Consider the following 16,701-nt stretch of genomic DNA (forward strand, 5'->3'; position numbering starts at 1 on the left):
CATAATTCATATACTAGTAAAACTCTCTAAAGGTTTGTTTGTAACCTTTAAGTGGGTGAAATGGTGCATCATAGGGCAGCGATGGCCAACCTTTTTTGGCTCACGTGCCATAAGCGGGGGGAGCGCAGTAATGCAATAAACGATCCCCCAGCACGCATGCACGCATGAGAGACAGTCCCCCCATTTTTTGTATGATTTTTTCGCCCTCCCCAGGCTTCAAAGGCTTTATAGGAGTCTGGGGAGGGCAAAAACAGCCTCCTCCGCCCACCCAGAGGCCCTCTGGAGGCTTCAGGAGCTTTCATGAAGCCTCTGGAGTGCAAAAAACCAGCCCTACCAGCAAACGGGAAGCTCGGTAACGGACTTCCGGTTTGCTCGTAGGGCTGGTTTAAGTCCTCTGTTGCATTCAGGGTCTTCTGGAGGCTTCCCTGAAGGTTCTGGAGGATGAAAAATGACCCTACGAGCAAACCAGTAGTCTATTCCCGAACTTTCGATTTGCCGGTAGTGGTGGCTTTTTGCGCTCCGGAGGCTTCAGGGAAGCTCCTGAAGCCTCCAGAGAGCCTCCAGGTGGGGGGGAGGCTGTTTTCGCCCTCCTCGGGCTCCTATAAAGCCTTTGGAGCCTGGGGAGGGCGAAAAATTGCCTCAAAAAAATGCTCAAGTCAGCTGACAGGTCAACGCCTTGCGTGCTCTGACAAATGGCTCACCGTGCCACCTGTGGCCCTTGTGCCATAGTTTCGCCATCCCGGTCATAAGGCAACACTTTTTAAACTAAAATGCCTCAAAAAGGCTAATCTACAGAATATGTTAATTCTGGAGTCAGAAGTATAAGTTTTTCGAAGTTCTGTCATTGTTGAAGTTACTGAGGAATCTGATAAGGAAATCTCTCTGAAAATATGAACCAACAGGTTGTAAGTGGTCTGCTATTTCTTATCCTTTGACCAAAGTCACACTGTATGAGTTAATTCATCAGGACAATAATTCTCTGCCACACTTAACCGGAGTATATAATAATACTCCATTTTTCAACAATAAATTCTATGACCCTAAAAATGGTCAACACATTTTTAATAAAAGAACTGAAAAATTCAATATAAAAATTATCACAGAAAGACCTACAGGTGGAGTAAGGCACTGCTAGGAATCTTAATTTGAAGTAAGAGATATTGAGCAGTTTTATGTGCTGGTATCTGTGTTTGTGTGCATACATATACACCGTATAATCATTGATTGATCAATTGATACAGACGGAGTTTGTAAAATATGGGTTACCATAGTACCGTTTATCAAAGCTGCCTAGCCATTCTATAGTTTAACCACATCCATATTTTAACATGTCTGCAGTTATATCATTTACACCAGTGGGGGGATTCAAATAATTTAAAAACTGGTTCTCTGCCCTAATGACCAGCTGGGTAGGAGTGACTCAGTGGTCATGTGACTGGGTGGGCGTGGCCAACTCAATGTCACTCAGGTCGCTGGGCGCTTTGCCTTAGCTGTGACAATGTAATAAGGGTTAACCGAGAGGCAGTTTCTGTAAGCAGGGCAATAAAGATTAGGCTAGAAACAACACCAGAATGTTTCCTTCCTGCCTTCCTTACAGGATTAGCCCTGTAAGGTGGACAAAAACAAAAGGAGATTTCTTCCAACAACCTGTTCTCCGAACTGCTTAGAAAGTTAACAACCGGTTATCCCGAATTGGTGCGAACTGGCTGAATCCCACCAATGTTCTACTCCTGCATCTGTATCAGTGTTCCACGTGGCATTTATGATTTGTCTATCATGTTTTTCTTAACTAACATGGCATTCAAGTCTATTTTGAGGAATGTCACTACTGTTCCGATACATATGTCTAAAATACTCTCCCAGTATGTTCTCACTTTAGTTTGTTCTCAAAATGTTTAATCACTTTTAATTTATTCACTCTGTTGGACATCCCCTGTTTAGCTTTATTTGTCTATTTCCAGAACACATTGCTTAATTCCATCAAAATCACCTTTCATTTTCTCCATCTCTTAACTGGCCCTTCTTCTCCTTGACTCCATTCCTGGCTTCTAAGAGACGCAAATGGATATGTTACCTAAATTAGGCCTCAACCAGTTTCAACTTATGTAATCTCATTCTCTCTCATGCTCCCCTCTCCTCTAGCTCAAAAGACCAAGTCACTGTCCTTCTTTTCTTCCTTCCAAGTTCCAACATTCAATTATGAGAGGACAGAAATCTATAGGGTGATTTAATAAAAGACAAGTAGAGTGGAGAACAGAACAGAGATATTCTATAAGACTCCTTGCCAAGCAAGGGAGTAAATCCCCTGATTAAAGGCATATGGTTGCAGCCTGGGTTAAGAGGAAGCCCTGAGCCATGATTCCACATTGTGTAATTTCTGGATCATGTGTGAGGTTTATGTGAATTCTAGTTGTAAAAGTTTGGCCTCTGGATCAGCTGAGAACCCTGATCTGGGTCTTGGAACTCTAACCTGAATTTTGATTATTCTTCGGCATACTCTGGTTAAAAGCACAACCTTTCTTTTGGGAATTTTGTTTTGATTGGCATTCCTTGTCTGCTGTTACCTTCTCGACCTTGAATAAATTGCTAATTTCCATAGCAACTCTGCATATGAATTTATACCTGAAAAGAAGGTTCAGAATCACTTGGTTGAGATGGACAGCTATGTAAATTAAATAATATATAAAAGGAAGACACATGGTTTATATCCTTAACACAGATAACAGAGAATGGGATACATTGTAGAGCTATAATTCAGCTTTGTTGATGAACTTAGCCATCATGTCAGGAAATGTTTAATTTAAATTAGGACGATGCCCCAATGCATCAGAGGGGAAAATGGACACCCTCCAGATATTTTGGACTATAACTCCCCTAATAGACGAGCTGGAAGATTATGTAGTCTAAGACATCTGGAAGGTGCCAGATTAAAGTCATGAAAACAACAGGCCACAAGCCTCCAATCTCTATCTCATGCAGGCTTACCTTTACCTTTATAGCTTCTACCAAGTGATCTTTGAGGGAACTATCAGATACAGAATGGAAAACTGGTATTTTTCTGTTGAAGGATGCTAAAATCATAGGCACAGTATTGGGTGCGTTCACAATATCACAGCTGTTATCCCTAAGGGAGATTGCAAAGTTTGAGGAACTAGGCATCAGTTTTACTTTCTTTTTCTAACGAAAAAGCCCCAAAGATTTTCCTGTTCTTGGAACTCATTAATACATCTGGCTGGGCAGCACCCCAAGGATTTTAAGTTTCCATCCAAACAACTAGCAAACCCCAAAATTATTTTCTTTTCTTTGACAGTTTAGAAATATCTACAATGACCATTGCTATCTTTATGTGGAATCAATCAGAATCAAATATTCAATTTTTTAAAAAATCTCAGGCTGCAGCAGAAAAACATAGATTTAGCTAAGTATTGGAAAAATGTGGTCAGGATTTCTTATTGGTAGATGATTTGAAAAAAATATAGATAAAAATTAGCACCTTATAATTGGCAGCCATTAAATACACTTAGTCCTTGACTTACAACCACAATTGAGGCCAAATTTCAGTTGCTAAGTGAGACAGATGAAAATGAGTTTGGTCCCATTTTACGACATTTCTTGCCAGAGTTGCTAGGTGAATCACCGCGGTTGTTAACTTAGCAACACAGTTATAAAGTGAAACTGGCTTCCCCATCAGCTTTGCTTGTCAGAAGGTTGCAAAAGGTGATCCCATGACCCCAGGACACTGCACATATGATAAATATGAGCCAGTTGCCAAGCATCTGAATTTAGATCATGTGACCATGTGAATATTACAACACTTGTGTAAAAAATGGTCACAAGTCAGTTTTTCAATGCCATTGTAACTTCGATCATTTACTAAATGAAAGTTTGTAAATCGAAGAGTACCTGTATGTTAATTTCATAAAAAATAAACTTTTTAATTTTGCAAAGTATTTTTTATTATGCCTTTGTACATCTTAATACAATGCAGTGATGTTTAATTGAAGCTTATTCATACTCTGTTATTTAGTTAACTTAGACCATTGGAAATAGAGAAAGAAAAAATATTTTATAAATATCAATTATGATTTAGGATGTTACTATTACAAGCATAAATTTTTTTGTTTTTTTTTAATCCACAACTGAATATATTAAAAGAAAAATGCACTGTAGATTATATCACAATATTTATTGTATAGTCAAAAAGTTTAATCTTGAGCTGTTTAATTCGTATTGTGGTCCCCATTGTATTGTTACTTAAGATTTCATTTACATGTTAAGAAAGGGAAAAGGTAGATAAGCAATTTAAATACCTCCCCCACCAAAAGAAAAGCGAAAAGAAAATAAATGATTAGATTTCAAACTTCCAGCTTTTTATACACCTGCTGATTTCTAGTGTTTGCAGATATTTAAATGCCCTTCTTTAATCAATTATATTTGCTATGCTGCACGATGTACTGTGTGAACTGGATTTTTTCTTATTTAAATTTGATTCAACTTGTATTCTGAATATATTCTGTTAATTTTGCCATTGCTGCTTATTCTCCAAGTGTAAATTCACAATCAGATATTGTCAGAATTGTATCTTTCTTCCAATGTTGGGGAAATTTGAAGTTTCCCCTATCTTTAGAGGCAAAAGTCACTGCTGCACATACAGTTAGTAGTACATCTTAATTCTCAAAAATCAAAACGGTCCAGATTATCTGTTTATTTTATATATTATGCTGTTGCCCCAAAGATGAACTATTAGACTCATCAAATATTTTGGCCGATCATGGCTGTTTCATTTTCTTTTCTATGTTAACTATAAAAAAGTGCGCCTAGAGACATCTTATTCCTGGGAAATGGCAGCTGTTTCTAATACATATTCAATTACAAAGCAAGGCCAACCTTAACTTTCTTTTAAAACTTTGCAATACAGCTATGGTCCTTCTCACAATTGCTTACAGATACATGGAATTGTGAAGCCAGCTGATTTAGAATATGGAAGATGGGGCCTCTCCAAAATGGACATTGATTGGCATCCCACAATTTGTCCCATCTCATTCTGTCCCATCCTTATTCTCAAACTCCAGACGTTGGAGAGAGATAGGTGACTTTAAATGAATAAAGTGATGTTCAAAAGATACACAGCACATGTACAGAATGCATCATGTGCAAAAACAGCACAATGTACCTTTAATAGCAGTAGAATTTAAAATTATATAGCAATAGCACATAGACTTATATACCGCTTCACAGTCCTTTACAGCCCCTTCTAAATGGTTTACAGAGTCAATCTATTGCCCCCAATAATCTGGGTCCTCATTGGAAGGCTGAGTCAACTTTGAGCTGGTGAGAATTGAACTGTTGGGAGTGAGAAGAATTAGCCTGCAATACTGTATTCTAACCACTGCGCCAGCAGGACTACTTTAAGGACACAAAATGGTGGCAAGTATCAGAGTAGCAATTGAAAGAAAGAATTTCCAATTAAATAAAAATTGTGCAGAGCTGAATTTAGGCCATAGCTATGTACAGGACAAAGCCTTACAGTGTTTCAATGCCTTTCTTCAGACATCACTACAAACAGGATTCAAGGTCAGGGATGGGATTCTACCGGTTGGGACCGGTTCAGGAGAACCGGTAGCTCTGATGATCAGCTGTGTCCTCCCACCAGCCCCTGCTCTATCCTGTCCTTTATTTCCTGCTTTGTAGCTCATCTCAATTGCGCAGCACAGCTGATTCTCCCCCCCCAGCTGTTTTACTTACCATTGTTGACTTGGATGGTAAGCAGCTGAGCTTCTAAATCCTCCATTTTCAGGGCTGTGCACACACACAAAGCACTCATGTGCGCAAAGGACGCGCTCACCGAACCGGTTGTTAAATGGACAGCATCCCACCACTGTTTAAGGTGAACGTGAGGGCAGCAACTGGAGGAAAACACAATGGAAATACTTTTAAAATGTTGTAAGCTAATGTTTTTATCTAGAAATGAAGCACAAAGCAATAGGGAAGGCCCCAAATCTCATTTGCCTGTGTCCTCCTCTTGCTATAACACAAGACTGGACAATCCCTAACCTGAAGCTACCATTCATGTAGTTCTGGAATATATTCAGGGACCAGCTGCTGAAACTTTGGTGTGACCATTTTTTTCACATTTTAAAGCCAAATAAAGGTGAAAACAGATGCATTAAGCCAGGAGTGAAATTTAGCACACCCACAGAACCTGTAGTAAAAAAAAAATGAATTTCACCACTGCATTAAGCCCCAATGCAATCATAAAGATAGTCCTTGACTTAAGACCACACTTGGGACCAGATTTTCCATTAGTAAGTAAGGCAGTTGTTAAGTGAGTTTTGTCTATAAACTCTTACAGAGGAGCAAACAGTCCTTAGCCATAGCTATATATGATACTAGAGCAGTCTTTCCCTTGGCAGCTGGAAAATGTGTTCTTCAACTCCCAGAATTCCCCAACTAGCATGTGGAGAATTCTGAGAATTGAAGTCTACACAGGTTGAAGTTGATTGAAGTTGATCAATTAGATTTTATCATATATTGTCTTGCAAGGATGTTGGGGGGATAGATACTTGCTGGCAACAGAAACAAGAGAGGCAGGACAGGACTCATCAATAGGATGTCAAAGATCATTGCAATTTTTGGTTACCTCATGCATGAGTGGGTAACAAAAACCAGGAGCCAGCAACTCTCAGTCAGAATTCTCCAATGGAGGTAGGCTAATTTCTGGTTGATTTCATTCCTCACATCTCCATGAATGGAGGCACTTCAGCCCTTATGGCTTCTCCTCACTGTTATAGCTCTACCATCCGATTATTACAACCTTCTACTGATTATCTGTTTTCTGCAAAGCTGCTATTGATTCCAAGAGAGATTCACCAGGTATAGGTGACTCAAACAACAATTGATGTCATTTTTATTTGCCTCCCTTGTAAATCAGATTCATTCAACTGCAAAGTACTTTCCATGTTTCCTTCCAATTTAATATTGATTTGAGCAAATATATCAGATGCCATTATTAAGCAATTCTGTGGACCAATTTTACATTGGGTAATATATAAATCTCATTAGCTTATGGTTATCTATCATGGTTCAGATGGCTAGCATTTTTATTTCTGATCACATAGTTGGGGGGAAAATTGCTAAGTGATTTCATTCAAATTCATGATTTCATTGCCAAAAGAAAATCAGCCAAACTGTCATGGCCAAGCCTTCCCTTTTATTTTTTACAAGTAATAACCCCAGTCCTTGGGGTATGAATGATAATTCCACAGAAATTCATTGGAGAACTTGCTTTGATCTCTGTATCTATAAAAAGGAGAAGGACCACTGATTAAAAATAGAGGGAGAAGAATTCTCCCTTCTCTTCTTTCTCTGTCAGACCAAAGCTGATTTCCTGGGCTGAAGGTAAGCAAGACTTCTTTACATTGAGCCTTAGGTGACTTCCAGAAACTAAACAAGAAATGATACTTGAGATATCTCAATTAAGCTTCAGGTTTTTCCCCTTATCATCTTGCAGTTCTGAACAGTTCCTCTTTGAATCTAGAATTTTAGGGGGGGAAATACTGGCAGTTAAGAACAGGAGAACACTCCACCTTACCAAATGAGGTTTTGCTCCCAAGTTTTTCATCTATGTGTCTATTAAAGTATCTATATAGGGAAGGATGGAGCACTGGCTCTGATCAGTTCATGTTTTAGAAAATTCTATTCCAAAGGATTTGATGACATAAATAAACTTTGCTGCCTGATTTTCTTTACTTCACAATTTAGAGAAATCAGAATCCAGTGGTACCTGTGTACTCAACTGCTTTAAAGCTCATCAAATTTGGTAACACATTTTAACTTGAACATTTTGTCCTGGCACTCAACATTTGTTCGTTTGGTAATGCACATGCTAGAACTTGTTGGTGTTGGCAGCTTTGTGACTCATTGCATTATTCCTTATGGGAAAAACTTGTGGTACTCATCATTTTTGGTAATTGTTGCACCTCCCAGAACCAATTAATGATGAACAGCAAGGTACCACTGTAGACCTTGCCTGGTTCCCTTTGTCTGATTTTATTTATGTCACCATTTTTTCTCCAAAAAGCAGAAAGCAGAACTCATTTCCTTCCACTTTTAACACTGCTGTCACTCTAAGAAATATAGACTAGTCACCTTTTGAAATTTAAAGCTGTGGGCTGGTGGGAATCCTAACAATAAAGAAGGTTATATGGTAGGTATTTTTCCAGTAGTATGTAAACTTCTACATGTGCTTCTTTATACTGCTTCCATTAGCATCAATGTGTGTCATTCAATTGATTTGTTTGCTTAATAGGGTGCTGGGTTTTTCTAGATACTTTTTTTTAAAATTGTGGGTGCGTGCTTGCATTTTGCGTGGGTTCTTGTGCAACTGTTGGGGGTTGAATCCAGTGTGTGTTTTTCTCTGAACACGCCTGATTTTCTTTCATGAAATCAATCAATATTACAGGTATGGGAATCCTCAGTTGGAAGGTAATGCAACAAAATTGGCCCTTTGATTTAAATAGATGAACCAAATTCCTGGATCAATTCAATGCTTCAGATCAAATCAAATGCACTCAACTGAGTTCAATAATTTCATGGACTTTTGTGCATGCCTGACATACATATTGAATTGATTTATCTCTTGAAACCGAAGCACAAATTTGAATCAGATACTAGCTGTTTTATAACCCCACAATTAATATTGTGTGGATCTGAAAATTCAATACTGTATGCAGTTTGGGGATTACTTTCCAACTTTGCTATTTATTTAAGCTATTTAAGCTTCTATTAAAACAGTTCACTGATTTGTTTTTGATTTAAAAAAAGCATTTTGAGCCCAATTACACCCACTTATAAGCATCCATGAGGGATATGATGTCGTAACACATTTTGACCAAAACTCCAATTGCCAAGGATGCCCATGCACTCATCAGGGCAGCCATTTTGTGAGAGCACCTGCTACATTTTCCTACATATGACATATTTGGCCTTAAAGCACAGTCCTACACATATCTGCTCATAGATTCAGTGGGGCATTTTGTCAGCTTAATGCAGGCAGGAGTAGAGGCTAGAGAGGAACTTTTCCTTACTTCACCCAGCCTTACTCAGATTCAGATTCTCTCAAAAGCCTCATGAGGACTAGTCCCTTAACTAAAGGCTGCAACACTGAGGCATTTTCATATATTTATTGGCTCTGACCAATGTTGGGTCATGTATTTCATCTAGTGTGAGTTATACCAAATAATCACCCAAAGATGGGTGGGAACATTTCAAAAAAAATATTTCCGGTCAGAACTAATGCCTTAAAGCAAGCGCACCAAATCTCCTCACAACAGGTATTGTATGCAGTTCATATATTACATCGGCATTTCTGATTGGCTGGTTAAACTTACCTCACCAGCTACCTTCTCTTTTGGCGGGCTTTTTAATCTCTGGGTTGATTTGCCTAACACCCTCAAGGGGGCGCCTGGTGACACACTGTATGTAACCCTTTCCCCTTCTAGAATCTTCTAGCATCTCTTGTGTTGCCCTCCTATTGATACCAGTGTCATCATATTGAACCAAATATTCAACAAATAAAGAATATTTTTGGGGTGCCTTTAAATATCATTGACTGATTATTGATCTGCCATCAAATTGATGTCCCATCGGCAGTATAACTGAGCCCATCCACTTTGCTGCTGGTCATCCTTTTTCATTCCATCTTCCCCAGCAACACAGGCTCCTCCAGAGTGTTGGATCATTGCATAATGTGTCCCCAACCATCATCATTAATAATAGTTATACTTGGGAGCGATATCTTCAATTTACCTGTGATTCCTGATGAGTGGATTATTACCAACGGCTTCAGGACTAATATAGAATTATAACTCCCAGCCAGGGCCACCGAGGGGATTATTAAGGGATGGAACAAGACTAACAGCCCCCCCCCATACACATGGACACATAGATCAGTAATGTCATAATTGTACGTTTATTCAAACATACTTGCAAATATATTTTAAAAGGTAACGGGGACTTCTGTAAAAGATAATAAAAAACAATAATACACATTAGTATATAAACAAATAATGAAACAAAATACATAAGCAATGCATTTAATAAAGGTTATGTCAAACAAGGCTGCAAGGCGGTTTTGCTATGCACACAAAGGAGTATGAAGTATCTATCCAATATTGTTTTTCTTTTAAAAAATTTGGCTTGGTAAAAACTTAAAAACAAATTTCCCTTCATGGCCTCCCTTTGAGCCCCGGAAGAATGTTCTGGTTGCACTCCCTTCTCCTCAGGTCTGCTCCCAGCCTCCTGTTTCCTAGCCTGGTGCCTTTTATTGCTACACCAAACTGGCTGTCAATCATGTTGACAAATTAATTATCATCGTTTCACCTTTTAATTTCATGCCAGTTACAATGATGTCTGCATAGTGACAGCTGGGCTTTGTTTCTGGGGGTGCAGGATATGTCGGTGCAGGGGAAAAAATATCCTTAATCTCTTCTCCTTTTGTAGGTATGGCACTGAGAAGACTTCTGCTCCTTTTGGCAGGTTTGGCCCAAATATGTGGTGAGTAAAAGGGACTGTTTGATCTATACTTCTGTTGTTTCAAATGTGTGTAAGGAATATTGGGGTGTCTCTTTATTTGCTTGCAGATGGAGGGAATGCTGAGCTTCGAAGTATTTCTCCTCAAGATCGTTTTAAAGTTACTCTCCTTCTAGCACAATGATAGCGAACCTATGAAACATGTGTGGGGGAAGCCCCCCTCCTAGAAGAATGAAATATTTTGGGAAATATTAAAAAAGGCAGAATATTATACTTCCCTAAATGAGAAATAGAGAAACGTGCTCTTAAAAGCCAGAAAGCAGACTCAGTCTTCCTCCCCCCCCCCCAAACTGAGGAGGCCACCTTTTAAAAAATGCATATTTGGTAATCCATTCAAGACAGGACTAAAACCCCAAGGGAGCCAGCAACTAGGATTAATTGTATTTGTTAAACAAGGTGGAAAAAAACAAGGGAGCCAGCACATTTAAGTGCATGTTTCTCTAATTCTCATTTAGGGAAATGAAATATTCTGCCTTTTTTAATATTTCCCAAAACATTTCATTCTTCTAGGAGGGGGGGCTTCCCACATTTGTCAAAAATGACACATCCTGACATTTTGGGTGACACGCCACTTTGCCAACCCCCACCAGCATGCCCCATTGTCGCAGGGGTTTTAGAGGCTGTGGAAGCCATGTGAGAATGGAGGGCGAATGGAGAGTCTCTGACCGGGGTGTGTTTTCGCTGGACTTTCTTGGGTTTTTTTTCCCCTTGAAAATGTAACATCCAGATGACTGCAAACAGTATAAATCCTTCTATTCTTCACCATTCAGTCAGAACGGAAGAAGCTCCTTGGATGAGAAGTGAACTGTTTTCAAGGAAAAAACAAACAAACTAAAGTCCAGTTGCCTTTGAAACGCACATTTGGAATAATAAACCATGATCTGGATAATTGAGAATCTCCATAGACACTAGAATTGAAGTTGATCTCTTCAGGCCCAGCCTTGGCTCTTCCTCCGAGCCCCACTAGATGGGGATGGGGTAGAAAAATTGTCTCTATTGTTTGAGGGAGGCATTTTGACACTGCAGTGTCAAGTTAGACATTTTTCAAATTTTTGACAGGTTTGCCATCAGTCGTCTAGCATTTAAATGTACTTGATCAGGAAAAATTACAACCCCTTTTATTTTATATATTGGGTACATATTTGCTGTAGTTCTTTGTGATGGCCAAATGTTGGCTCTAGGTTCATGCCTTGGTGTGATGGACCTCAATTAAATAGCAAGACAGGAAGACCATTTAATTCATAATTTATTTCTCCATCATCCTCACGTTGTCACCCATCAGGATTCGCCTTCTGAGGTGGCCACCTAGAAATGGTAAGTTTAGCCCTGATTTTCAGTACCTTTCTTAACAATGCTATGAGAGCTGGTTCTCATCCAGTTACAAGCAAACAGTCTGACAGAAAAGCCTGATAACAGAACAAGAGCTATTTGTATCTCCCCACTCCCCCCAAAAAGAATATTATTTACTTCATTATATCACAGTTATCAATTGTATGCCTTTGAAAGTTTGCTTTTGTCATTTCTTGTGCAACTGTTGGAGAGAAGAAAAACCAGAAAGTCCAATCACCTCTTGAAAAGCACCTTTGGGACATTTGAGAGAAACATGACCAAGATCTTTGTTTTCTCTTCTAGGCTCCCAAAGAGCAAGTCCTCGTGGAAAGAAATTTATCATGGCTTACATGCAAGATCACCAGAAATATCCATCTGACATTAAATACCAGTTGTTCATCACTGGTCATCATCCCACAACTAATGTCACAGTGTCAGTAAGCAAGTATATGTTCTCCAGAACATTTGTAATCCACAAAGGAATGACAGCAACAGTTAGACTCCCAAACACATTTGAGATGAGTGGATCAAATTATTTCGATATGACTGTATTCATTGAATCTAGCAAAGACATTTCAGTCTTTGCCCAGGGTCACGGAGGGTCTTCGGTTGGCACTACTCTTGTGCTCCCAGTCCACCAGCTAGATAGAGTGTATCATGTGGTAACTCCAAATGATAGCAACACAGATGGTTTCAAGGAATTTGCCATTGTAGCTCAGGAAGCTGCCACTCATGTTGACATTTCCCTAAAAGGAGATGTGCTATTCAACGGACAGACGTATCCTGCAGGGAGTAAACTTTCTGTTAATCTTGAGGCATTCCAAGCACTTCAGCTGCAAAGCTCAGATGATTTATCAGGTACCAGAATCGAATCAAAAGAACCTGTGGCTGTCTTCAGCGGACACAGCTGTATTATGAAAGACAACGCCTGCAACCAGGTTTTTGAACAGCTGCTGCCCAGTTCAAGCTGGGGCACCTTCTTCATTGTTCCTCTGCTCCCTTTCCAAAACAGGGACGGCACATTGTATATAACAGCTTCCCAAAACACTTATCTCAAATACCAACATGGGGATGTGCTAAGCTCCCACACCCTGGAATCTGGAGAAGTCATGCAGCTAAACAAATATTCTTCTGAGCCAGTTTCTATTTCCGCCAGTGGTAGAATCCAGGTGCTTTACTTCTCTACTGGTGGTGAAAGCCAAGACAAGAGGCCATTGCTACTCAATATTCCAGCAGTTACAAGCTTTTGCAAATCATATGATCTTCCTTCTGTGAAGCAGTTGAATAATTATGCAATCATTGTAGCCAAAACCTCTGATCTCAGTGGAATCAGAATACAAAGGAAGACTTTTGCAAAAAGCCAGTGGAAATCTGTCCCAGACACAGAATACCATTGGACTGAATACAGCTTGGCTAGCGGAGGAGGTTTCCTTTCTTCATTGGGTCTTTCTGTTCCACTTGGGGTCTTCATTATTGGATTTTCACAGTATGATGGCTTTGGCTCACAGGATCATTGTACCTCCCGTAAGTACTGTCAAACTTAATATCATTGACTTTGTGAGTCTGTCCAATTGTGTGGGTTTGCATTTTTGCTTGAAAGGAGCTCTTCTTGACGGAAACTGTTGCTACCTTTAAGATGTGCAGACTTCAACTCTCAGAACTCCCCAGGCAGCCATGTTGGTTAGGGAATTCTGGGAGTTGAAGTCCACACCTCTTAAAGGAACCAAGGTTGAGAAAACCTGCTCTAGTATCATGCATAGTTATGACTCACATCTGTTTGCTTCTCCGATAAGTATTTAAATGCTTAATATTACTTTCAAGAAATAAGAGGGGATTTGGAGTGCAAATATAAGTTTCTATATATATGCAAAATCAATATACAATTTAAAGTAATAATGGCACTGAATGAATGGTGATTATGAACAGAGTCTTTGAAGTTCTGGCCTTCCCAGCACCCCTGAGGTGAGGTGATTTGGTTGCTTGACAAAAGGCTTGTACTTATGACAGTTGCAACATCCCATGGGCACAATGGGATGCTCCTCTATTGTAAGTCTAGAAGAGTTTTCATGACATCATTTGGCAGCCACAGAACCATTAAGGGCAACACTTTAAACTTTTCTCAGTTCTGACTCTGTATCTTCCAATCTCATGGGTCCCTCTGACTTTTGTTTCCACACTGACTTACAAGTAGACTAACAAATTCATATCTTCCATGTTGCTCCTCTGGAAACCTCTACCCACTGTTCGTCCTTTCTTTGACACATATTTTTATATGCATTGAAGAAAGGATTTCAATATTTAATTCTCATTTTATGGTAATCAACTGACTAATCATTTTTAACCTTTTAAAAGTTCCTGAATCTGATAGCATCTAACATTAAGAAATGTGGGATCTTGATGACACTTTAAGCATGTTTCAACTAAGAAAATAATCTGATCTAAAAAAAGTTGGGACTTTCTTTTCCAACTTTATTTATACTCAGCTTTGAGCAGTGCTTATTATAATCAATCAACTCCAAGTTGGTAATTGCCAGAAGTTTATTGGAAATTAGAGAGCTGAAGCTTGTAACATTGTAGAAGGCAGCTAGGTGGAAAAAATTGTTGACATTGCTAAGAAAAAAATTCCTATCAGTGACCTGTTCCTTTCGTCATACTCAGTCATCCAGGTCCTGGTTGTCCCAGAGGAGCTTTTTCAGGAAGCAAGTAGACTCTCTTGTTTTTCTTTGAAGATGTTTTGCTTCTCATCCAAGAAGCTTTTTCAGCTTTGTCCCTGAAAAAGTGCAGAAGAAGCTTCTGGGATGAGAAGTGAAATATCTTCAGAGAAAAACAAGAAAGTCCTTTTGCCTCTTGAAAATATCACCTTTGGAGCCTGTTCCTTTCCATCCGTGGATCTCATTTCTTCACTACTTACCAAGAGGTACCCAAGATTATCTGCCCCCTTTCTTCTCATCTTTTTTTTCCATTTAGCTATGACCTGTCCAGCCAACAGTCACTATGAAGTCTGCACTGACACTTGCTCCAACTACTGTGGCAATGTCACAAATGCTGAGCCATGTCCAGAGACCTGCACCGAGGGCTGCCAGTGTGATGATGGGTTTTTGTTTGATGGCGTTGTTTGCATTCCCAAAGAAAACTGTGGGTGTTTCAGCAACGGACACTATTATCAAGTAACTAATGTTTTGGACTTACTTCTGTACTCTCTGTTGTTGTTGCCTTTACTTACTGAATTTAGTTATTGAATAACTTTAGATAGCCATCCATCTATCCACAGGAACTCTGGGTGGCTCACCAAATAAAAACACAATGCAATAAAACATTTAAAACATTTAAAACATTAGTCCTTCTTAATAAATGACAGATAAATTTTGGTGGTGGTTAGTGCTCAGAGTATATGGAATCATGATTCCTAATTTCTCACTATCCCTTTATTGTGATCTTTAAAATTTTGAAATCATCTTTGAAATCGGAAAGAGATGAAACTGTAAGGACTGGACTGCAAGAGATAAATATTTTTTATACATCTGAAGCTCAGGGTTTTCCCTCTAAATGCTGCCACTTGATTCTTCTTGACTTTGTACTTTGTGATCTCCCAACTGATAATTTTTCAGGGCTTTCCCATTGCAATAGGAATTTGATGGGTATATTTACTTACATTATTTAGACTCATGCATCAAAGTGATGCAAAATGCTGTGCTTTTGGGAACAACAATTATTTCTTATAAAAGACTTGAAATCCTTTATTGTTTGTTGAAAATGGAGAAAGATGAATGGGTGAACATGAGGTATACTGATTAAAAGGGGTTGTCCATGGGAAGAAGGAAACCATGATATGTAATTTGGGACAGTGGAAATGATAATGTACATGTATACTTAGATTTATGTGAAAGTCTCACAGATACATCTATTCAGTTCTTTTCGGTGAACAATATTTACAATTCAGATCTCTCATTTTATAGATCTGAAATCAGCTTAGATTCTGTTCTGTTTTTTGTCTTTCCATTTTGACTACAGCACAATGAGGTGGTTCTGTTGAATGCTTGTAAGAAGCAATGTACTTGCATCCCAGGTGAGGGGCTGACCTGTACTGACCACAGCTGTGCCGCTCTGGAGACCTGTGAGTCCCAAGAAGGAATCATGAGATGTGTTCAGAAAGGTAACCAGAATTTCAGAATGGTGGCTGAAAGGGGTTCTTAATGGTTCAGAGTTACCTTAAAATATGATTCTCGGGATATTTATCCACAGAGAAAACAATCCAAACAAATGGAAAAAAGATGAAATGTGCATATTGGCTTAAACCAATGACACTAATCAGTAAAAGAAACTCAGGGCCATACTGTGACATTTTGTCCTGTCTGAAGGCCACATGGACATGGGGGGAGATGTTGCACTGTCACTAAAGTAGATGTGATTGATATATTTTTTAAAACTTTTGAGGGGGGGGGGAAAGAGGGTGATGGAGTGATAAAAAGGTAAAATTGCTACCTGGGGGTTGGAACTCAGAAGTCATTGGCTCTTATTTTCCCTGCTTTACTCTGGACTTTCTGACAACCAGAAACAAGAAGAACAGACACGAAAGTATCCTAATTTAATGCACAAGCAGATCTATCCACTCCTAAAAGTCCTTCTTTGTTTCAGGAACTTGTCATGTAAGTTCCTGGGGGAAGAGTTTTGTTACTGCCTTCATGCAGAATTACAATCCTGGGCAATCTGGTCAAAAGCTTCAGCTGTAGATCTCTGGATATAATTTTGCAACAAATATTACAGTTTCGACTAGCAATACGA

The 16,701-nt window shown here is 39.1% G+C and overlaps 1 protein-coding gene across 1 annotated transcript in view; it reads left to right on the forward strand.

Annotated features, from left to right (window-relative positions):
- The first annotated feature begins 7,332 nt into the window (after positions 1-7,332).
- The window catches only part of LOC309396514 (IgGFc-binding protein-like), a 63,583-nt gene continuing 54,214 nt past the window's right edge, over positions 7,333-16,701 (forward strand). The window contains exons 1-5 of the mRNA XM_081961673.1: positions 7,333-7,398; positions 10,501-10,554; positions 12,223-13,443; positions 14,887-15,086; positions 15,931-16,072. Of these exons, the coding sequence (XP_081817799.1) occupies positions 10,503-10,554; positions 12,223-13,443; positions 14,887-15,086; positions 15,931-16,072 (1,615 nt within the window). The 5' untranslated portion in view covers positions 7,333-7,398; positions 10,501-10,502. The remainder of the gene's footprint in view (positions 7,399-10,500; positions 10,555-12,222; positions 13,444-14,886; positions 15,087-15,930; positions 16,073-16,701) is intronic.

Source organism: Natrix helvetica (genome assembly GCF_964273705.1).
Source record: "Natrix helvetica genome assembly, chromosome: 9".
Lineage (NCBI taxonomy): Eukaryota > Metazoa > Chordata > Lepidosauria > Squamata > Natricidae > Natrix > Natrix helvetica.